This window comes from Calidris pugnax, unplaced genomic scaffold, assembly GCF_001431845.1.
Source record: "Calidris pugnax isolate Ruff unplaced genomic scaffold, ASM143184v1 scaffold152, whole genome shotgun sequence".
NCBI lineage: Eukaryota > Metazoa > Chordata > Aves > Charadriiformes > Scolopacidae > Calidris > Calidris pugnax.
In genome coordinates, this window is record NW_015090881.1 from 643,163 (window position 1) to 665,171 (window position 22,009).

Here is a 22,009-nt window from a genome sequence, read left to right on the forward strand (position 1 = left end):
ACCAATGCCAGGCCCTGGCAGGTGACAACAATGTTTGCTGGGAAAGTCTCTCTCACACAGGTCTCATCTTTGAAAATCCCTTTCTGTGAAATGCTCTTCCCCCAGGAAATACTTCTCAGCAATTCTGTAGCCCAGGTGGGCCAGGACTTTGCTCCAGGGTCACCGGGCCATCTCCCCAGAGCTGAGCCCCTTTCCATGGAATGTGCTGTAGGCAAAGGGGACAGGGCAGGGATTGACCCCTCCTGTTCATCCTCCCAGTTGGAAAGGAGCCCACCGGAACTTCCTGTGATGCTGAGCCCCTTCTGCTCTCATGGCAGTGATGCCAGCAGGAGGGACCTGGGGAGCCACTCTGGGTTGGCTCATGCCTGGCAGGGGAACAAGGCCCGTTTGTTACCAATGCCTGCCCGTAGCCTTTCTTCACCACTCCACCAAGCTCTCAGGGAAGGGGCTCAGTCCTGCTGGTTTGCTCCTGCGTGATCCTTCAGAGTGCTGACGAGCAGCACCAGCGTGATGCCTCGCTGCGGGATACTCTTGGGAAGTGATGAATATTCCCCTTTCAGGCTCTCTGCTGGGAAGCGGGTACTGAGCAGGTGCTGTGAAACCAGTGGGGTTGGGAATTTGGTAGTGATTGAAGTTGAACTGCCGTGCCTCTGCGGTGCTCCAGCTGCTGCACATCACAGAGCATCCCTGCTCACCAGGAGGGGCTGAGGGACATGGGGCAGCTTGCCCATGCTGGGTCCTGGTCACTCTTGTCCCTCCAGCTCCAGGGCACTGAGCAAAACAGGTGCGGGTGAGCAGAGATTCCCTGGAGCTGTTTGGAGAGATGGCATGCTGGCATCTGCGGGGCTTAGCTGGTTTCCTCCATCCCACCCAGTCCCAGCTCCCCGGGATTCTGTGTCCCAGCTGTGATTTCTGCTTCTTAAAGGAGCCAGCCCGAAGATAAACTGAGCTAAAACTTCTGCCTTTCAGTCCCCGTGTGCTCCACTGCTGCTGCAACCCCTGTGGCCTCTTTTGGTCTCTGTGCTGCTCCAGCAACATCCCTGAGCTGCAGCCGTGGACAGCAGCAGCTCTGTCTTCTGCAGGGCTGCCACATCCCATTCATCCAACAGTTAGGGCCACGAGGAGTGCCGACCCCTCCCCATAAGTTGGACCCAATGGCTGGCACCCTCTGGGGTCCTTTCAGGATGGATTTTTCTAGGGGGAAAAGAGGCCATGACAGCTCCAATTCGGACATGGCAGGTACAAGGATTGATCCATGGGCTTCCAACACAGGTCCAAGCAGATGGCAAGTATCTGAGGGGAGGAGAGCACCTCCAGGGCACATTATACTGGTGCTCAGTCCTTGATGATCACCCCTGTGGGCCTTTATAATCTCCTCTCTCCCTCTTCCCCTTTGGCTCTCCCCCTGTGACCCCCCAGCGTCCTGCCAGTAATCTCCATGACCTCCAGCCCCACAGCCTCTTCTTCTTTCTGGTTCCATATCACAGTGAAGCATCAGTGTCCTTTCCTGCCTGTGCTGGGACACTGCTCTCCTCTTTCATGTCCTTGGAGCCTGCTTATTCCATGGGAAGGAGATTGATGCAACTGAAGTGAACAAGAGGCCTTTTGCAAGTCTCTTCTCCCATCCTTCAAAGTGCTCATCTCCACATGGCTTCAATTAAAACAGAAACATGGTTTAAACCAGGGGTCCTGCATGGGGCTCCAGTTCTCCAGTTCCACCATCCCTGCTGCCCTCACCCATGTAGGACCCTGCCAGCAGGCACCTAACACCTTTCCGTCTGTATCCCCAGCCCCATCCCAGGTGGTCGTGGTCCGCCAGGAGAGCACTGGACAGAACAGCGTTACCTTGTTGTGGCAAGAGCCAGACCAGCCCAACGGCATCATCCTGGAGTACGAGATCAAGTACTACGAGAAGGTAATGCTGAACTTGCTGCTGCAAACCAGTCCCAGCATGGTGGGTCTACACTGGAGCACGGCTCAGTTTAAATCCTGCTGGTACAATTGCTGCTATCAGCCAGCCTCGCACAAAGGACTGTTGTGGAAGACTTTGTGGTTGCTGTGCTGATGCAGCAAGGTTTTTGGCATTGCTTTTCCCCAGGACAAGGAAATGCAGAGCTATTCGACTCTGAAGTCCAAGGGCACCACTGCCACCATCTCTGGGCTCAAGCCCGCAACCCGCTACATTTTCCAGGTTCGGGCTCGCACCTCTGCTGGGTGCGGGAGGTTCAGTCAGACTGTGGAGGTGGAAACGGGGAAGCCAGGTGAGTGTGTGCAGTTGTGGGATGTGGGAAGCGTGGAGCAGGGAGCATGAGGGATGGTGATGCTCTGGTCTGTGGCCGTTGTTTCTCTGTCACATGGGGAGGGAGGGTGGAGGTGCATCTCCTGGTGTCTCAGCCTGCAGGACTTGCTTGAGGTAGCCCTCCTGAGATGTGCTTCTACATTAGAAAGAATAGAGAGGAAGGACATGGCAGTTACGGCAGGGAAGACCTTATGAGGTCTTGAGACTCCAGACTCCCTCTGCACTGGTTTACTCTATCACTATGGCTTTCCCAGATCTGTGCTTGGTTTCCCCATGTGTAAATGGTCCCTGTACAATGAGATAGCCCCAGAGCTGGGGCTGGATGGGAAATGGTGTTTTGCCTTTGACGAACACGACCCCAGTGGGTAGGTGAGTTTCTGAGCACAGCAAAAGGTTCCTCATTCAGCTCATCTCCTTCTTACCCTGCTTCTTCCAGTTTCTCTTCGGTACGACACGATGACCATTGTCTGGATCTGCCTGACACTCATCACTGGCCTTGTCGCGTTGCTGGTGGTCCTAATCTGCAAAAAGAGGTAAGTGTCTTCTGGTGGTCAAGTGCACCTTGTCACCAAGCAGGGCAGGAAGGATGGGAGAACTTAGGTGCAACTTTTCTCCTCTCAGTTTGTCCAGAGCATCCATAGGTCAGGGGTTATTAAGCAACCAAGAGACTTTATTTAGAATTCACCATGCCTCCACCTTCCCTGGGGCAGAGCCAGTCTCTAGACCTTCCCCTCATGCCAGCAGGATGAATAGCAATAGTGACAGCCACAATAATACCTGTACCAGTACCACCACCAGCACAAGGCTGATGGGATGGGCTAGGGGGCCCGGTCAGGAGTGCAAAGAGGTCTACGCCATTAGAAAAGTCCAAGGAGGACTCAGTGTGCTGCTACATGTCAGCATGGCTGAGCCAGGTGTGTGGAGCACACATACCACTGCCCAGAGGACACAAAAGGGCTGCAGCTTGTAGTGCCTTGGAGGGTACCTGGAAAGTACCTTGCTCCAGCCCAAAGTGTGAGTCCATCAGGATGCAGGGACTCAGCTGGTGGAGGGCAAGTGTTAGCTCCAGCTCTCCTGGGCTGCCTACAGCCCTGGCACACACTCCTCCTTAGGGCTGCCTGTGGGAGCAAGGGACAGGAACAGCTCTTCTGACTCTTGTGTCTCCATGGCAGGCATTGTGGGTACAGCAAGGCTTTCCAGGACTCCGATGAGGAGAAGATGCATTATCAGAATGGGCAAGGTAGGACCCTTCTGCTGCCCCTGAGGTGTGAAGGACCTATGGATGTGCCTGGACCTGGACCATTAACTCCTGGCACTGCAGTGGTTTCCAGGGGGAAGGGGTTTGGTCACTGACTGCTTCTGGGGATGTGTCCAGAAGAGATGAGCTGGGGCTCTAACCCCAGGGGCATCCTGGTAATGGGGTTGAAGGGCTGCACAGTGTGAGGTGGGACTGTAGAATGTTCATCCCAGATAACAGAAGGATAGAAGAGTGGAAAATTCTTCACAGGCGAGGGACTGGGGGAGGGCAGGAGGGTGGAGGGGGACAATCACATGAAGGAGACCTGGGCAGCCAGGACCTGGACTGCTCTGAGGACACCACTATACCAAAGAGTGCCTTGGGTTTCCTTGGGACTGCAGCCTCTGTGGCTCCTCAGCATTTCAGGCCAAGAAGTTCTACCACTGCCCATCCTCTTCCTGGCTGCTGGGTGTCCCTATTTCTTGGCAGGGTTGTCCAAAAGAGCTTATCTCCTCTCTCCCCTTTGGAACCTGGCAGTGAATTTCCCTGAGTCCAAGTTCTATGTGGACCCCCACACATATGAGGACCCCTGCCAAGCTGTGCATGAGTTCACCCGTGAAATTGAGGCTTCCCGGATCAAGATCGAGAAGGTCATTGGGTCCGGTGAGTCCCGAGGCATGAACTAAACTCTTTGGAGGCAGCTGGGTGCAGAGGGTAGCTGCCCAGCACTGTACCACTGACAGCTCATCCTGTCCCATGTGGGTGCTCCAGTGTGGCCACCCTGCTTTCAAACCTCAGGCCAAGCATCTGGAGTGACAAAGTACAAATGAAATTGCAAGCAAAATGCTACGTTTTCAGAACAAGAGGGATTTTTGCATAGGAATAGAGGCTTGCAGGGGAGCTCAGGGCAGAGATGAAGCTGGAACTTCACCAGCAGCACCCCAAGGCCTTACCCTAGAGCAGCATTAGGAAGCCTGGCTGAGAGACATCTCTGCTGCTCTGAGAGACTCCCAAATTTGTTCATTAGAAGTGGTAAAGCAAGTGCCAGTGTAATCTCTTGGCCCATTATCTTCAGTAAAAGGTGTCAGAGAGAGGCAGTTTCTGATATTTCTGCCCAGTTCCCAGAGGTGGCACTGGAAGCCAGAGATGGGCAATCCTTTCTGTACTCAGAGGCAGTGATGCACAAGAAGCCCAGGAGCCCTGAGGGGCTGGAGTATGCTGGGAGGGTGCTGGCAGACTGGGTGATCAGTGCTGCTGGTGGGTTGGTGCAAAAAGCTGAGGAGCTTCCCATTCCCTCACCTTCCCTTGCCCGCAGGAGAGTCCGGAGAGGTGTGCTACGGCCGTCTGAAGCTGCCAGGGAAGAGGGAGATTCCCGTGGCCATCAAGGCACTGAAAGCAGGCTACACGGAGAAGCAGAGACGGGACTTCCTGAGCGAAGCCAGCATCATGGCACAGTTCGACCACCCCAACGTCATCCACCTGGAGGGGGTGGTGACCAGGAGTATGTGGCTGGTGGGATGGGACCTATGGTGTGGCAGAGCTAGGACGTATCTCCCCGTGGGCCCCCTGGGAGATGGGGGTCAGGGCTCACTTTGGGTCCACTCCTTCCTTGGGCTGCCCTGGTTGTCACTTGTCAGATGTCTCTCTCCTCCATCCCACCCCCTTGCCTTCTCTTAGAGGACAAACTTCCCATGCGGCAGGTCCCCTCTTGCTCTGCAGTGCGCCTCAAGTAGGGCTGTTGGTGTAGGAGATGTCCTACCCATTAGCGTTTATTTTAAAGGCTGCCTGTATTGAATCATAATTTGAAGTTTTCCTTCAAAAAGGCACATTCTGATGCAAAGTGTTATGCTAATGGCATGCAAATTTCAGTGGGATAACAAAGCTGACCTAGCCACATCAGTTGCACCTGGAGGGAAGGGTAAGTGTCGGGGTTACTGCCACATCCCCACCGTTGTGCTGGTCCTGCGTGGTACAGGGGTGAGACCACCCTGTGGGGCTGCAGGATAGCCCTGGGCCTGGACTCATGTCTCTCCCAGTAAAAGCCTGGCACTGGGCTTCCCAGAGGAAGGTGACTTCTCTGCTAACTTGACCTCCCTTGTCTTCTGCAGGCAAATTGGTAATGATTGTTACTGAATACATGGAGAACGGCTCGCTAGACACCTTCCTCAGGGTAAGGAGCTCTTCTGTATTTTTATTCATGGCACATCCCCCTGGGCCGAGTGACTGGAGGAGAGGCTGGTTCCTGCTCCTTAGCCCCACAGCCACTGCGACCCCTGCATGACTGCTGTGCTCTGGGCTCTCACCTCTCCAGCAGACACCAGCTCCAGGCCATCGTGGCCAGTCCCTTGGAGCGGCATCACAAAGGCAGGGACACCTGCCCGAGCGGTGTATCACAGGTGCTGGGAGGGCAGGAGGTTGGCTGGGGTAACAAGAGAGAGGCACTGTGTTTGGAGGAAGTACTAAGCCAAAGATGAGAAGTACTACAGGGTTAGTTTAATAAGAGCAGCTTCAATAGGGTGCTGGTGAAAATCATCATGAGCTCTGGGTTATTTCCTCTCCAGAAACACGACGGGCAGTTCACCATCATCCAGCTGGTGGGCATGTTGCGTGGCATTGGAGCGGGTATGAGGTATCTGTCTGAACTGGGCTACGTGCACCGGGACCTGGCTGCCCGCAACATCCTGGTGAACAGCAACCTGGTCTGCAAAGTGTCTGACTTTGGCCTCTCCCGCATCCTGGAGGATGACCCCGATGCTGCGTACACCACCACGGTGCGTGGTTCCTAGTGTTGCTGTCTCACTGATCCTTACTGTCTCACTGAACCTTACTGACAGTGGCCCTGGGCCACTGACAGATGGAAAAGTTAGACAACCTGAAGTCAAGGTAATGGCCGAGATTGTAAGGGTGTTTTGTGTGTGTAAGGTTGGCCTTGGTGATCTCAGAGGTCCCTTCCAACCATGATGATTCTGTGATTCTGTGATTCTGTAGGCAGGACAGAAGTGGAGATAGTCACCACACTGCTGATATAAGGACCAAGACCGTGAACCCAAAGAAATTCTGAGGCTTACTGCAGTGTCCTTTATCCAGGGACATCCTGGAGCTGAAGTGTGCAGTGAACAAAGAGAAGCGAGGTGGGAGAGCAGGGAGCTGATGAAATCTCTCCAGCCAACAGCTCCTGTGCTCACGTTGGTCCATTGCATAGGGACACTCTCATGTCCCCATTGGAATCCTTCCTTAGACTGTTGTCATGGTTTAACCCCAAGTGGCATCCAGGACCATGTAACTGCTGACTCATCCCCCACCCCCCATTGTGGGATAGGGGAGGAGAATTGGGAAAAAGGAAACCTTGTGGGTTGAGTTAAAGACAGTTTAATAGAAGATATGGAAGAGAAGATAATAACAATAATGATAAAAGAATAGACAAAATGAGTGATGCAATACAATTGCTCACCATCTGATGATCGATTGTCCAGTCCGTCCTGAGTAGTCATCATGGATTCTTGCCCCCCAGCCAACCCCCATTTATATACTGAGCATGATGTCTGTGGTTGGGAATATTCCTTTGTCAGCTTGTCCTCTCTATGCTCCCTTTCAGCTTCTATGGGAAACAGAAAAATCATTGAATTAATATAAACATTACCTAGCAAGAACTAAACCAATACCTGTTATCAACATTATTCTCATACTAAATCCAAAACACGGATGCTACTAGGAATAATGACCATCCCAGCTGAAACCAGGACAAGTACATAGCTCCATCAAATCCTTCAGCTGTCCTAGGGTCAATGGGCAGTGTTATGCTAACCCTTTTCAGTAGTGTGGCCAGACAATAGCTTCTCCATGTGACTCTCACTCATTCAGGGGTGGAAAGGGTGGGAGTTGGCTTTGCAATTTACATAATTTTGTTTTACAGTAGGACACTATTGTTTGTGAAGTCATTTTAAGATTTTCTGTCCAATCTGACAGCTCTGGAGCTTGATGTACTCCTGCGCTGCAGGTCATTTGAGAGGAAATGAAGTAATTGAAGGAATGTGCTCTTTTTGCACTTCTCTGGCCATGAAAGGAATGAGTGTGCTCCTCAGGCACACCTCTGGTGGGAAGAAAGTGGTGGATAGTCAGTTCTCAATGGCAACAAGTTTGGAGTTGCAGCTGAGGAGTTTGAGCATCACTTTTCAGAAGGACTGGGACTAGAAAAGCAGAAAGAGCTTCAGGCTGGATTTGGATAGTTCATGGCACTGCAGAGCAGAACCCACAGGAGTTGCTGCTCTGAGGAATGAGTGCACAGTGGCCCAGCTTGGACAACATGGTCTTCATGCTCTTGGCTTGGTTTCACCCAAGTGGTGAAGTGAGATATAATGTCCTCTGTGTGTCTTTGTATTCAACTGCTCCCTTTGGTTTGTCAAGGAATAACTTGATATTTCAGATCCTTTCATTTTGGGGAAGTTTCCTGTTGCTTTGTTCAAGTATAACAACTTCTGCATCTTGGCTTTGGGACTTGCATTGGAAGGGTAAGAAAGGGCCCAACATCAGCTAGGCAGCCCATCTCCTTGTCTGTGGCCTACAGATACAAACACAGCCTGGCTTCCCTCCCACCAAGCCAGTCTCTAAGCTTCCCCCAGTAATTTTGATCCTCATAAACAAATTTCCAGAGACAGTATGTCAGTGACAACACTGGGTCAGGGAGGTGACCAGAGCTCATGCATTGACCTACCTGCTGACCCTTTCTGGTTCTGCCCAGTTTCTAGAGACTGCCACCAGTTTGAATGCAAGCAGGGAGGTCACTGGAGGATGGAGCAGCCACTGGGCATGTCACAAGGAGAGGCTTTGAGGTATCTTGGCACAGTGAAACTCAGTAGAACTGTTTGCTCTGGAGGAAGACAAGGTGCATAGTCCAGGTAGAGCTGAACCACAAGGATGCAGTGACAGGATCAGGAGCATGAGATCTCTGGTGAGGTCTCAGACAGGGCATCCTGAAAATAAGGATACTTTCTTGTTCAGAAACTTGTGTTAGGGTGGTATCCTGTGTTCTTCTTCTGTTCTCCTTGACCTGCTCAGGAGATGCCTTCCCAAAAGGAACTCTCCCAAAGGACACATAATTCATTTTCAGTCCCCATCAAGAGTGTGCCAGAGCAGACAGGACTCGGGTGAAAGCAGCTCTCCCTAGACAGGGGTACCTGAAAAGTGTTCCCAGGCACATGATGCCTGTCCTGGCTGCTCTGTTCCCTGTGCCACAGCCTTCCTCTTCAAATGGCTGGAAACCATATTTTCAGCTTAAGTATACTCTTAGCCCATTTATCGCCCATTTTTGTCAGCATGGTCCTTTAATTCACCAAGTCCTCTGCTTCAGTGCTTGCCTACCAAAGCAGTAATGGACGGAGAGCACTTGCCATTGCTCTCCTTGTCTGCTCAACTCGGGCTCTCTGCCTGTGTCCACTGTCAACTCCATGCCTTTGTGCTCTGGTAACCCTTGGCTCTACCCCATCACTCTTGAACACTGGGGACCAGAATTGCCCATGAAGGAGATATTGTAAAACAATACAGCTTTCTCCTCACTCTACTGGAAATATCTTAAAGTCATCCTTCACATACACCTCTAGGCTTATCTTGTGCAGATTGCCTCCTCGGTCCTGTCCAGAAGATGCCATCCCAACGTACGGCTTGTCTAAGCTGCTGTCCCAGCTGCAGAGGGGTAGGGATGCCTGAGCCCTACGTGCTCTGAGCCTCCACCGTTGCTGACTTTTTCAGGGTGGGAAGATCCCCATTCGCTGGACAGCCCCGGAGGCCATCGCCTACCGCAAGTTCTCCTCAGCCAGCGACGTGTGGAGCTACGGCATCGTCATGTGGGAGGTGCTGGCCTACGGCGAGCGCCCGTACTGGAACATGACCAACCGGGATGTGAGTGGATTCAGAGCAGTGTGGTGGCCTCTCCTCCTGCCCTCACCCAAGCCAGCCAAGCAGGGGGGGCTGGGGAAAAAGGACGCAAAGAGCAGCCCTTGCCTCTCCGCACATCCCCACAGGGCCCCTACAGGGCCATGCACAGGGTGCTTGTCCCCTCAGCAGGGATGTCGGTGTGTTGGCTATATATGCACCAAGCAGCCTTTCCCCTTGCAGCAGCGTGACTCCTGGCTGTGCCTAGCTGTGTCCATTAGGGGTTTCCCCATCTCTCTCTGCTGCTCTGTACAAGCCTTCCTGCTGGCTGGAGAGCTTCAGCATGTGCTGTGCCACCTTTCCAATGGGAAGGAGTCAGGGCTTCCCTAGGGCCATTGCAGCCCCACTGCATTAGCCTGCACCCAGTGCTGGGGGTCCATCCCTTCCAATGCCCACATGAGGCTGCAGAGAACTGCAGGCTTGCACCAGCTGGCAGGAGGCTTTGGGCTTGTCAGAGTTAGGGGAGCCTTTCTTACATCAAGAGTAGGATAAAACCTGTAGGAAAGTGTAGGTAATGTTCCTGAGTGCAACCTTGGAAGAAAATTTCCAAAAGGCAATAAAATGAGTATTTTGAGATTTTGACTCTGCAGAACCACAGGATTCCTTTTTTTTTTTTTTTTTTTTTTTTTTTTTTTTTTTTTTTTTTTTTTAACATATGGGCATTATAAACCTAGCTGCCTTCTCCATGCTCTGGGGGTCCTGAGAGTCCTCTCTCTACCTAGCGTTTCTATTATTTTAGTAAGTGGCTTTGGTGACAACAGAGCATGGATGCAGTGGTTTACACTACCTCCTCTGCACAGCTCCTTCCATCAGGGTTTCCTCCAGCCTTGCCGGGCGGTGGTAAGCCCTGGTTGTAGAACGACTGAATATGAGTGCAGCTCCCGTGGCTTGTCTGCTGGAGGGAAGCTGCAATATTTTAAGCCTGTTGGACTACTTAATAAACTTGCTGTCGTACCAGTGATTTCTTGTATGTGTACAGTATCCAGCCTGCTTCCAGCTCTCCACAGAGACTGATGCAGCTCGCCGGCAATGTACTTGTCATTTAGCATGAATCTTGCGTACACCCCCTGCTTCCCCATCTGATGGCCCCAGTAGCTCCCACACCAGGGATCTTCCCTGCGTGCCGCTGGCTGGGGTGCTTCCAGTTGGGTGGGAGCACAGCTCCACTCCAGCGTGTGGCTTCCTTCTAGGTCATTAACTCAGTGGAGGAAGGCTACCGCCTGCCTGCCCCCATGGGCTGCCCCACAGCCCTGCACCAACTCATGCTGGATTGCTGGCAGAAGGACCGCGGCGAGAGGCCACGATTCTCCCAGATTGTGGGCATCCTGGACAAGCTCATCCGCAACCCTGACAACTTGAAGTGCACGGCCACCGTGAACCGGTAAGGGCTCCCTGAAGCCACTGCGAACTGGTAAGGGCTGCCTGAGCCACCGTGATGAGCAGTGTCTGGCAGCTGATGCTGGGCAGAGCATGTTGGTTGCAGAGAATCAGGGATATTTCTGTCCAACGCTAGCAACAGTGGCTTCCCTGCAACCATGGGCGTGCATAGGGTCCATGGGCACAGGCTGTGGTGTGCAGTGGGAAGCATTCTGCATTTCACTGCCTTGTTCCAATGTAGAATGCCCACACCAAGGTCTGGACAAGCACGTGCAGCAGCACACATGCAGTGGTGTGCCTGCCTTTACCATCCTGGTAAAGAGAGCAAGGGCTCTCTCTGTCCTGCCCTCCTCTCCAGGGTGATGGGCTCTTTGAGGTGGACCTCACAGCCTGACCACTTAGGACCATCACCTCTTGAGCTAATCCCTTCTGTCCTACTCCCAGGTTCACCCAAACACCCTTCAACAGGGGTCTCCTCGACCTGGCCAGCTGTCTGACCGTGGAGGACTGGCTGGATTCCATCCGGCTGGGGCACTACCGGGACAACTTCGCCATGGCAGGGTACTCCTCCCTGGGCATGGTGATGGGCATGAACATTGAGTGAGTAACAGAGAACAAACAGGACCAGTTGGGTAGCCCTGCACCATCCCACTAGCCCTGAACAGTGATGGTTCTGCCTTGGCTTGCTTGATCTAGTTGGTCCTGATACCAGAGAAACATCCACAAGGAAATGGTGGTGAGACCTGGGACAGTGTCCAGGTCTGTGCTGGCCTTTGAGAGAAGGTGTGGGAGGATGTACTGAGAGGATGTGAGTACCAAGTCACCTCTGATGCTCTGTGCTGGCTCTCCAGTGTCATTGTAGCTTCATAGGCAATTCAGGTTGTAAGGTGCTTCAGGAGGTCACAAATCCAACCTCCCAATCAAAGCAGGCTCAGATATGAGGTTGCTGTCTCCTTGCACTTCTCACCTTTGTTTCCTCTGCAAAAGGCATGTCTGGACCAGAGTGTGGCTGCGCCATACTGTGCAGCTTCTCTGGGATATTGGGAAACAAACGGAGCTGGGAGCAACCTTGGAGCATCTTCAGACCTCAGTGATGGGGAAGATGTGTCCCACCACCCATCCTCCTCCTCCTCCTGTTTTAAGGAGCTTGTTCTGCCACCTGTCTAGCATTACTGCAGGGCTGGCAACAACCTCTCCCACCTCTGAGGAGACTCGTTCCCTGTAAAAAGACAAGGGGCTGCCAGACGGTAGATCCCATGGCTCAGGAAGATGTGACAGTGCTTGCCTTGGTCGAGGTGGGGCAGGTAGAGAAAGAGCCAGTGAAAGGGACGCGGGAGAGATGCCGGCAGAGCGCTGTCATGTGCATTGATCAGGGGCTGTACCTGGGGCCTTTGCTGTGGGATTGAGCTGATACTGATCCTTGTTTCTCATGCGCATCAGGGAAGCTTTTGAGTGGGGAAAGCTCATCATCCATCCATCTTTCTGACTGGGTTATCTGAGGGCATCTCACTAAAACTGAATCCAATTTCAGAGCATCGATCTTGTCACCTACTAGCCTGTCAGGAGTGATCCCCATCCTGCTCCTGCTCCCCCCGGGGCTGTCACAGCAACCCTGTCAGGAGGATGTGCCAAGTGAATGGCAGCCTCTCTGTCCCTGGGAGGATGCCCATGGACCCTCAGCTGCGGCAACCTTGTGCTGATAAGCAAGCGGAGAGGAGCCAGTTGTGGGGTCCAGGGTTGGTCCATGGGGTACACACACAGAGAGGAGCAGTATCTCTCTGGGTCCCAGCACAGGTCCAGCCCATGGGGTGTCTGACAGTGTCCTTGTTCTCCAGGGACGTTCGGAGTCTGGGCATCACCATGATGGGGCACCAGAAGAAGATCTTGAGCAGCATCCAAGCCATGCGATCCCAGCTGCTGAACACAAATGGCCCCAGAAGGCATCTCTGATGGCCAGATTTGCAAACCCACATCAGGCATTCCTTAACACTTACCCTGGCAAAGGGGCAGCAGGGTGGTGAGCAGGAAAAGGGGCACCAGAATAGGACCTGGAGCACCACCAGCATCTCTTTGATTACAGCGTCAGTAGGAATGTGGCTTTCCAGATACCTTGATGGTCCTGCTGCTTCCTTCCTCCATCTGAATGGGAGAGCAGCCTTCCAAGCGGGCTAGGGACATGTCATGCCTCTTTCCATCCTCTACCATGTCCCTGTGGGACTGGGCATTCCCACACAACAATGCGGGGCAGGTGGTAACCCCTTAACACAGATGGATGGTCCCAGCTGCACCTGCAAATGGAGGGGTACCAGATGCAACTGCAGTACCAGCAGCAGTGCGACTGGGCTTGCCATGGCACACAGCTCCTTTGGATCTGACAATGGGGGAGTCTGTGGACTCTCTGAACTGAGGAGGACCCCACGGGCTGCCACACAGCAGAGACAACCCTGCTCCCAGTACTTCCCAGGTCCAGTGTACTCCAACCTGGGCCTCCTGAACTGCACGAGCCTGCAGGTGACTTCATGGTCCACTTCTACCAAGCCCAGAAGGGCAGGGGACAGAGCACAAGCTGGCAGTGCCAGGAACACCCAGCTCTGCATGCAGAGGAGACGGCCTCCAGCATGGAGGAAAGGTAGCCAGGATCTGCTATCTGAAGCCTCAAGAAGCCCCATGGTGCTGCAGAAGACTCTCCAACTCTTGAACCCACCAGCACTGCTCCTCTCTGGATCCAGCACAGACATCCCAGGGAAGCCCAGGCATGTTTTTTAGTGTCACAAACTCAAGCTTGTCCTCCAACAGAACAGGCATCTCCTTTCCTCTGGCCTCCCCCAAAACTGCACCAGAGGAGAGAGGTGTCGGAGAAATTGCTCCCATCTCACGTGGTAAAGGGACAGAGAGACTTCTGCCAAATTCTTTGTTCTTATAGTGTCCTGGAGAAACTCCAGAGCTGTCCCATTACCACACTGTCTGCCTATGCCCAGGGCTTCCATGTCGTCTGCAGAGGAGGGTCCTGAGCAATGTTTTCAGCTGCAGTCACACAGTCCTATGGCTGGGGACAGGGGCTCTGGGCAAAGAGGATCTTCATCGTAGCCCAGCTGGTGATCCCTGTGATGGGGCAGTTGGCCTTTCCTCCACAGCTCCTCCTCTCCTCCACAGAAACATTTCTTTTTGAAACCTTGCCTGGTGTGGAGTAGTGACCTTCAAAGACCTGTGGAGCTGGTCTGAGAGGCTGAGTTGGCTGTGGAGATGCAGATGTGCCAGGGGTGGGGGGCAGGTTGTGGGCTGGGAAGGTTTCTCTTGGGTGTAAATAGAATTTTCTATGGGTTTGGGAACTATTTACTGAAATATTATGTTATGTACACAAAAATGGTCTCAAAGCACAGAAGCCTCAGTTGTGGGGCTGAACACACTGCAAAAAAAATCTTCTGGGAGTGTGGCTGGGGAGGGGGGCTGCTGGAGAAGGAGAAGTGCTGGAGGGGAGCCACGCTGACTGCCAGGGACCAGCCTGGCCCACAGCATCCTGTCCTTAGCACTGGCACAGTAAATCCAGCATCACTCAAATGCAAGTACTGGTAGGATCTGTCCTGAGGTCTGTCCTTGCCAGTGCTGTTTGGGCACAAGGAGGGTGGGGGGAGGGTTAAAGCCATTTCTCAGCTGCAATAATCCTGGCTAAACTGGCCTTTCTGGGGCTGGCATAGCTTTCCATCCAGGGCATTTGCATCCGGATGGATTCTCTGACTGTGGTGGGCACTTAACTTCTTCCTATGGAAGCTCTTTGCAATGGGGGACAGATGCAATGTGTTGTTTAATTTGTATTGCACCCTGCGTCCTGCACTCAGACCTGTCACACACCCCCCTGCAGACAGCATCATGATGGAGGTCAGACCAAGCCCTGCAGCACAGGATGGTTGGTGTTGGCTGTGTCCTCTCTTCCCAGCATTTGGGACTCCCCAGAGGGCAAGTCTATCATGGACAAACTGGGGAGAGCAGAGAACCTGTGTTCTTGGGGTTTGCTGGGCAACCCTGGTAACGTGGGCTGCAGGATCTGAGGTTGGGAGCTGCCAGATGGCCCCTTTCCAGGTGGTTCATGGGTCAGATCCTGCAGCATGGGGTTGTTGGGCTGCTTCCAGCTGCAGGGATGGTGGGGCAGGGTTTGTCTTTTATGTTCAGAGTGTGCACCTCCTCCTGGACAATAAAACTCATTCTTTCCATGGGCCATCTCCTTGCCTGTTCTTGTCGCTGCGCTTCACAGAGTTGCTTCACCACTTCTCCACGGATGCTTCAGAGGCACAGAGGGGGCAGCACTGACATGCCCACCCAGTCATCATTTTTCTCCACTGCAGGAAGCCTCCCACATAAGAAAATTGCTTGCTTGGGGAGCAGGAGTGTCCATGGGATGGGCCACAGGCACAGGGAAGTGCCAAGAGGTTGATCAGTTGTAGGGTCCCTGTGGGGGTTGCTGTGCTGGGGGCTGGGAGAAGCTTCCCCAAAACCACCAAGTCATTGTTACGTGGGAGCATCTTATGCAAGAGATCATGTAAGCACAAGATATCTTGGTGCAGAGGTTCCTCTGAACCTCAACGGTCTCTGGAAGGTTTTCCCAGACTCAGACTTATCCTCTCCTAGAAATTCAGGATCTTTTTTTCAAAAGAAAAAAACAAAACAACCAAAACCCAAACCAGTAAAACCTCAACTCTCATCCCCTGAAGTCTGAGCTGAAGGATCTTGTACATGAGCTTGCAAAGCGCTTCTTGTAGGAGTATAGCTGTGGTTCCAGCTGCCCTCCCGTGAAGGACTTACCAGCATATGAGTTGCAGGAAAAAAAGAGAACACCTGCATTTGCAGAAAAGAAGCATATTTTTCTTGCCATATAAAATGAAAAGGGCACCACAGCTCCGGGTGGGAGTGGCTCTATCCACGACCCTGCCTGCTTGTGTGCCCCCAGCCGTTGTAGCCCATTGGGAATGGAGGAGACATCCCCAGGCAGTGCAGACCTGCTCCACATCCCCAGTGTGGGGAAGGCCAGCCTGACTGCCCCTTGGTGCTGTGCAGTCCTGTCCTCCCAGGCACCCCAGCCCCCCTTGCACCAGTTGCCTATGTGCTACCAAGTGCCAGCCCTGTCCAGAGCATCCTTCAGCCCAGTCTCCCCTTTCACCATTCTCTCTGGTGTCCCCTTTCCCAGAGCACTGGCCCCCAGGCTGGGCAAGCTGCTCCGGGACCATCTCCCCAGTGCCAAGGGTTGAGCTCACAAGTCCCATGCTCTGCATTTCCCCTTACATGCCATTTTGGTATTTGTATTTCCTGCACTACCACCCACACCATGTCTGAGGATGCCGGTTGCTGTCCTGGACCCACCTCCTTTTCCCACCACTCCCAAACACATCCTTAAGTATTCATGTTCCACCTTTCTAGCTTGCTGGAGCCTTTATTTGCCAGAGAATTCAATACGGTTGGAAGGGGCCTCTGAAGGTCACCTCATCCTGCACGCATATGTGGTGCACACAGCTGTGCAGGTCCTGCTCAGACCCTCACCCCCTCATGCAGACAGGGACAGCAAGCATGTCACACCTTGGTCATGGTACACTGCTGGCACTGGGTGCAGTGGGACAGCCTGGGAATGGTGGGACATGTTAGTGTTCACCGAGCACACACATTTCACTCATTTATTTCAGTTGTGAGTAAAGCCAGCATCCACATTTTGCAAAATGTGCAATGTTTTGTGCATTGCAGAAAGTTTTCTTACCTTTCTGAGTCCCAAAGCAAAGACTTGCTCCGTGGAAGGCTGGATGGTGCCGGTGCCTGGCTCCTTTCCCCAGGGGCAGACACACTCAGGTCTGCCAGGGCATCGCTCTGTGCGGGCAGGGCCCCTATTCGGAGCTGCTCCACAGCTACCACAACGTCACCTTGTGAAAGACTCTGAGGACCATGCCCAGGGCATCACCCCCCCCACAACCCCCAGGGTTGTGTCTTTTTTAACATGTCATTTCTTCCCCTTCTGGAAGAAATTGCCATGGAAGTGCAGTCCTGCAAGGGCCAGGCATCGGGGGCTCCTCTCCAGGACACAGAGCTGCATTTGCAGACCTTGTGCATTACTCCACCTTCCCAAGGCTGAGCCCCACCACAGGCAGTCTCTGCCCGGTCTGGCCAGGCTGGGGACAGGGCTGGCACCCAGGGAACCAGTTCTGGATTGAAAACCTTGTGGAGAAGCCTTGGGGAACCTGTCCAGGGCAATTAGCTGATCAAGAGGCAACCTCTTCCATTCAAGGGTAAGCAATGGATATTCTGGTTTATGTATGACAGCAAATAAACCCCTTCATGTATGTCTATTTAGACATCAGGATTTTCACACCTTCTTACATGTCCCCCAAGAGATTTTATTCTGACTTGCACTGTTGGGAGCTGGTGTTTCTTTGGCAAAACAGCTTTCCTTTTCTAGTCACACCCAATATTTCCCCAAGCTACCAATAAGTCATCTCCGAAGCATTTCATTTACAGCTGTCCAGGCCAAATTTGGCTGTGTCATTAGCATGTGAGGCTCTGTGAGCTTTGTGTGCCTGGAGGTGGCAGTCTGGACTTGCAGAGCACCTGCAGAGCCCTGCATGAAGCCACCCGTCTTAGCTCTGCACCCACACTCAGTTTGTGCCAACTTTATGCAGGTTTGCAGGGGTCAGACGTGCTCCGTGACTGGTGTTAACAGATGGTGAACTCTGCTTCGTATTTACTGATATGATTCCTGTCTGATCACATACCAGCTTAGTCTGCCAAGGAAAGCTGTATTCCCAAACCACCTTCTCTCTCTGCTTTTAGCACAGTCGTTTAGCATCATGTCCAAGCAAATTACTCAGGATAACCTGATGTAAGATAGAAACATCATCCACAGCTGCTGGTTTAACCCTTGGAAGGGTTATGAGTTAAGTTCTGCATGGGTTTGGAAGTATCCCATAGGTCACATCTTGGAAACCACCACCAAGCAGCAAGACAGCAGCACAGTTCATCCCAGGATGAACAAAGGTTGACAGAAGTGCCTGCTTTGCAATCAAGGCAGGGTCTCTCCACCTCGAGTGAGCTGGGCTTGGGGAGGGATGAGTCAGGACCATGGCAACCTTGACTTGTGTCACAAGGTCTGGGTACACAGGACAGGCCTCAGAGCAGAAATGCCAGTCTCACATCATGAGGTCTCCCTCTGAGCAGTCACCTGCTGCACTGAGTGGGAAAAGGTAGGAATGGATGGCACTTCACCTGCCTTGTGAAGGTCCCTCCTTCTCTCCATTGGGTGCAAAAGGGAACCTGGACTCATCAGCCCAACTTACAACAAGTTACATGACGTGTGTCCCCCCTCTGATTCCAGGGCGGTCCTACTGGTCCATGGGATGCAACCCAAAGCATCTATCTCACAGTAGGGCGCCAGGAGTTCCCCAGACACACAGAGCCCAGCTCCTCAGGGACCTGTGACCCACCCCACCACCTCCTGCACTGCCTGGGGTCTGCGGTTTGGCTGTGCAGGGCGTGAGCAGGATCCTTGTCTGTCTGTGCTCTCAGCAGTTCGTGGGTCCCTCATCCAGTAACCCAGGCACAATTACACCTCCTCTTCTGAGCAGGCTGTCAAATATACACAATCTCCAGACAAACAACAGCAGAGTCTTTTGCATTTCCTGGATGAAAACTCCTGGCAATTGCGTCTTGGGAAATCCCAATGCACAGTTGCTGCCTCTCCTGCTATGCTGGTCCTTCCAGAAGGGAATTGCAGACCTCCTGCAGGTGCCAGAAAGATTTCTGCATGCAAAGGTGGCAAAGCTTCCCTTGCACACCGTGCTGCTTATTCTTGAAAGTAAAAAAAAAAAAAAAAGGCAAGAATTTTTTTACTGATTTAAAACATCGTGCGGGGTTGTGTACCATGTAGGAAACTTGTGAAAAGACTAAAGACATTGAAACCTGTTGATCTAGATGCCCATCCACAGCTCTTCATTTTGCTGATGCTGAAAGGTGAAATCATTCCCAGGCACTCATTGATGTCTTAGCTCCAGAATCTTTCACTTTTCCTTGTCCCCCGTGTGGATTTTTTTTGAAAATAAAAAAAAAAAAAAAAGGCAAGAATTTTTTTACTGATTTAAAACATCGTGCGGGGTTGTGTACCATGTAGGAAACTTGTGAAAAGACTAAAGACATTGAAACCTGTTGATCTAGATGCCCATCCACAGCTCTTCATTTTGCTGATGCTGAAAGGTGAAATCATTCCCAGGCACTCATTGATGTCTTAGCTCCAGAATCTTTCACTTACACAGATATCTTGTTACTCATGTTTCATTTCCTCCCTGCCTTCCCATCTTCCCCTCACAAAGGCATCCTGAAAAGTGGCCCTTGCAGGGAGCGGGACAGAGAGTGTGAGTGGGCAGCATTCAGCAGAACGAGGGATAAGATGTCCTTCCTAAACACAGAGACGGGTGCAGATTACCTGGGTGTATGCAGGAGGGGAGGCGAGGGTACGGGGCGCGGGCGATGGTGGGCAGCCATCTCTGTGCCTGGACAGGAGCTGAGGGAGCAGGGGGTGACGGGGACAGTTTGGGTGCCCGTGCTTTGGTGCACTGACGGGTCCTGAGCTCGGGGACCGATGTGTGCTGTGAGGTAAGCAGGGCACGCTCCACAGGCACCGTGTCAGCTCACACCTCCCAGCGCAGATGAGAGGAGATGGAGATGCAGGATGTGGTGGAGAGGCAGGAGCAGCAGGATTACACCCACCCAGCAGGACTGACCCCATCCTGCATGGACACGCAGCAGGGAGGGATGAAACCCCTTTTAGTTCTGGGCTCCTCTAAACCTCTTATCAAAAGATGAGGTTCCTCATTACGATTCCTTTATTTCTCTCACATTCAGAGCTGCCAGTGAAGGGTCAGCAGCACTTATGAAATTTTCAATTCTCACAGGTTTTGAATTTACATGTTTTTTTCTGCGTCTGAGGTGGAAGAAGATCATGAATAAAAGATTAAAATTGGAGGTCTCCAATCATTTAAGAGCAATGCAACGAGCATTTATTCGTGAACGAGCATGAGCCAAACACTGCTGCATGCATACCAAAAATTAGCAGCAAACTTCAAACAGGACCTAAACAAAAGGCTGTGCTCTTTGATGTGACTCTCTGCTGGAGTGCGGGGAGCAGTGAACCTGGGGAGCTGGAAATCTCTGGGCTCTGCAGGTCTCAGTAGCAGAGAAACAGACTCCTTGACTCCAGGTGCTCCAGAGGAGAGATGAGTCCCACTGGCTCCATCGATGCTTTTCCATTGCTGAGCCCTGCTAAGAGGCGTTAGCATCATACAGGAGCATCTTGTGTGAGCAATTCGACCTTCAAAAGAGAATGGAGGGATGAGTGGTTGGGAGTCTGATTAGGACAGATTTGAGTCAATTAGGATGTGACAGAGACACTTGGGAAGAGCTGAAGCAGGAGGAGGAACTGGGATGAGCTGAGGAGCATGGGGGAGGCAAGGTAGGTCTGAGTGGGGTAGGGGCTGAAAAAAGAGGCCAGGGCAAGCCATGCCTGGTGTGGAAAAAGGCTTTTCATGACTAGAGGCAATGGTATATTGAGTATAAGTATTTCAAAGGGAAAAAAAAGCTCTAGCAAAATCTTTGACTTCTCTACTCAGAGATGGGACTTGCTGATGTGTGGCCCCTTCTCGGGCCATAGGCTTGTCTCTGTGAATGTTCTCACTGTGCAAAAAGCCCCATGCCTTGCTCTTGTCAATGCCTGACTTTCCTCCCTGCATCCTCCCTTTTCCAGGCACTTTGATTTCAGTTTACCTCTTTATCAACAATATGGTACTCAATGGAATAGGCACAGGCATGGCTTCTGGTTCCCACCACAGCCTCTCTTGGGCTTTTCTGGGATATGAGACATCCAGCCTGAAATGAAGCATTAGTCTCAGTGCCGTTCCCTGCCTCAGTTTCCCTTGTCCTTTCAGAGTCCTCAGCCAGGAACTCAGATCTTACCCCTCCAGCCTATGGGTCCTTTCCCGCCAGACATCTGTGTTTCTCTGGCATTGTGTTTCCCTGGCATTGTGTTTCCCTGGCATTGTGTTTCCTTGGCATTGTGTTTCCCTGGCATTGTGTTTCCCTGGGATTACCTGCTCAGAGAGCCCTGGTGGCTGGTGCTGGTGGGAGGGGAGGTAGCAGAGGGGCCTGTTATCAGGAGAGGTTGGAAGAATCCCAGCCACACACAGCAAGGACACACCACATCCCTGGACGGGTCTGAGGGGAACATGGTGCTATGGGACAACCTGATGTGTGACAAGTGACAACCCCTCTGTGACCGTGATTCTTAGGAAGAATGACTTTGCTGAGAGGGTGGTCAGGCACTGGAACAGCCTGCCCAGGGAGGTGGTGGAGTTGCCATCCCTGGAGGTATTTAAGAAATGTGTAGAAGTGGCTCTTCAGGGCATGCTCTAGTGTCTGAGTTATTGGTTTGTGGGTGGGTGTGATGTGGTGGGGTGTTGTGTTTTGTGGGTTTTTTTTGTTTTGGTTTTGGTTTTTTTTTAAGGTTGGACTCGATGATCTCAGAGGTCCTTTCCAACCATGGTGATTCTGTGATTCTGTGATTGATTCTGTGATGATGGATGGGACGACTGGAGGTCCCTTTCACCAGCCCTGCTGGATCCTGTGAAATTTCCAGGCAATGAAATACCTCTAAGCAGCAGATCTCATCAATAATTGTTGTGCATAAAGCACTAAAATGTCATGATACAGCTTTCCAAGATATTTCTAGGCCTTTTTTACCAGCAAGGGCTTGGTGATGCAGTCACAGGCAGCATCCCCCCTCAGCCTGTCCTGTATCTCTCTCCCCATCCCAGAGTAGTGGTGGGTTTCAGCCAAACATGACAGAGGAGAGCAAGCACCAAGGAGCTCGTGTTTCTACAGGCTTTATGGAAACAGATGACAGCTGGAGAAAGAGAGTGCAATGTAGCAGTGCCCCCACAGACAAGAGGGTGGCAGCCTCAGTTTGCATCTACATAAGTCCAGGAGAAGGCATGAAAGAGGGACCTGTGACTGCTGCCTGTAAGAAAAGCTTTGCTGAAAGCTTGCAATGAGCCTTGAGACACTGTCCTGAAGGAAAGTGCTCCCGAGACCACTTGTAACTCATATGCTGCTCTGTTTTTCCACACTTTACCCTTGTCCCCTGCTCTCCT

The 22,009-nt window shown here is 52.3% G+C and overlaps 1 protein-coding gene across 2 annotated transcripts in view; it reads left to right on the top strand.

The window, feature by feature from the left end:
- The window catches only part of EPHA8 (EPH receptor A8), a 56,358-nt gene extending 41,347 nt beyond the window's left edge, over positions 1-15,011 (top strand). Inside the window, exons 6-17 of one of the 2 annotated variants that reach the window (XM_014946954.1) lie at positions 1,791-1,915; positions 2,099-2,261; positions 2,736-2,832; positions 3,472-3,539; positions 4,074-4,199; positions 4,852-5,037; positions 5,645-5,706; positions 6,098-6,307; positions 9,282-9,431; positions 10,655-10,845; positions 11,286-11,441; positions 12,677-15,011. In XM_014946954.1, the coding sequence (XP_014802440.1) occupies positions 1,791-1,915; positions 2,099-2,261; positions 2,736-2,832; positions 3,472-3,539; positions 4,074-4,199; positions 4,852-5,037; positions 5,645-5,706; positions 6,098-6,307; positions 9,282-9,431; positions 10,655-10,845; positions 11,286-11,441; positions 12,677-12,791 (1,649 nt within the window). In that variant the 3' untranslated portion in view covers positions 12,792-15,011. The remainder of the gene's footprint in view (positions 1-1,790; positions 1,916-2,098; positions 2,262-2,735; positions 2,833-3,471; positions 3,540-4,073; positions 4,200-4,851; positions 5,038-5,644; positions 5,707-6,097; positions 6,308-9,281; positions 9,432-10,654; positions 10,846-11,285; positions 11,442-12,676) is intronic. The other variant, XM_014946956.1, reaches the window with a different exon arrangement.
- Positions 15,012-22,009: the final 6,998 nt, after the last annotated feature.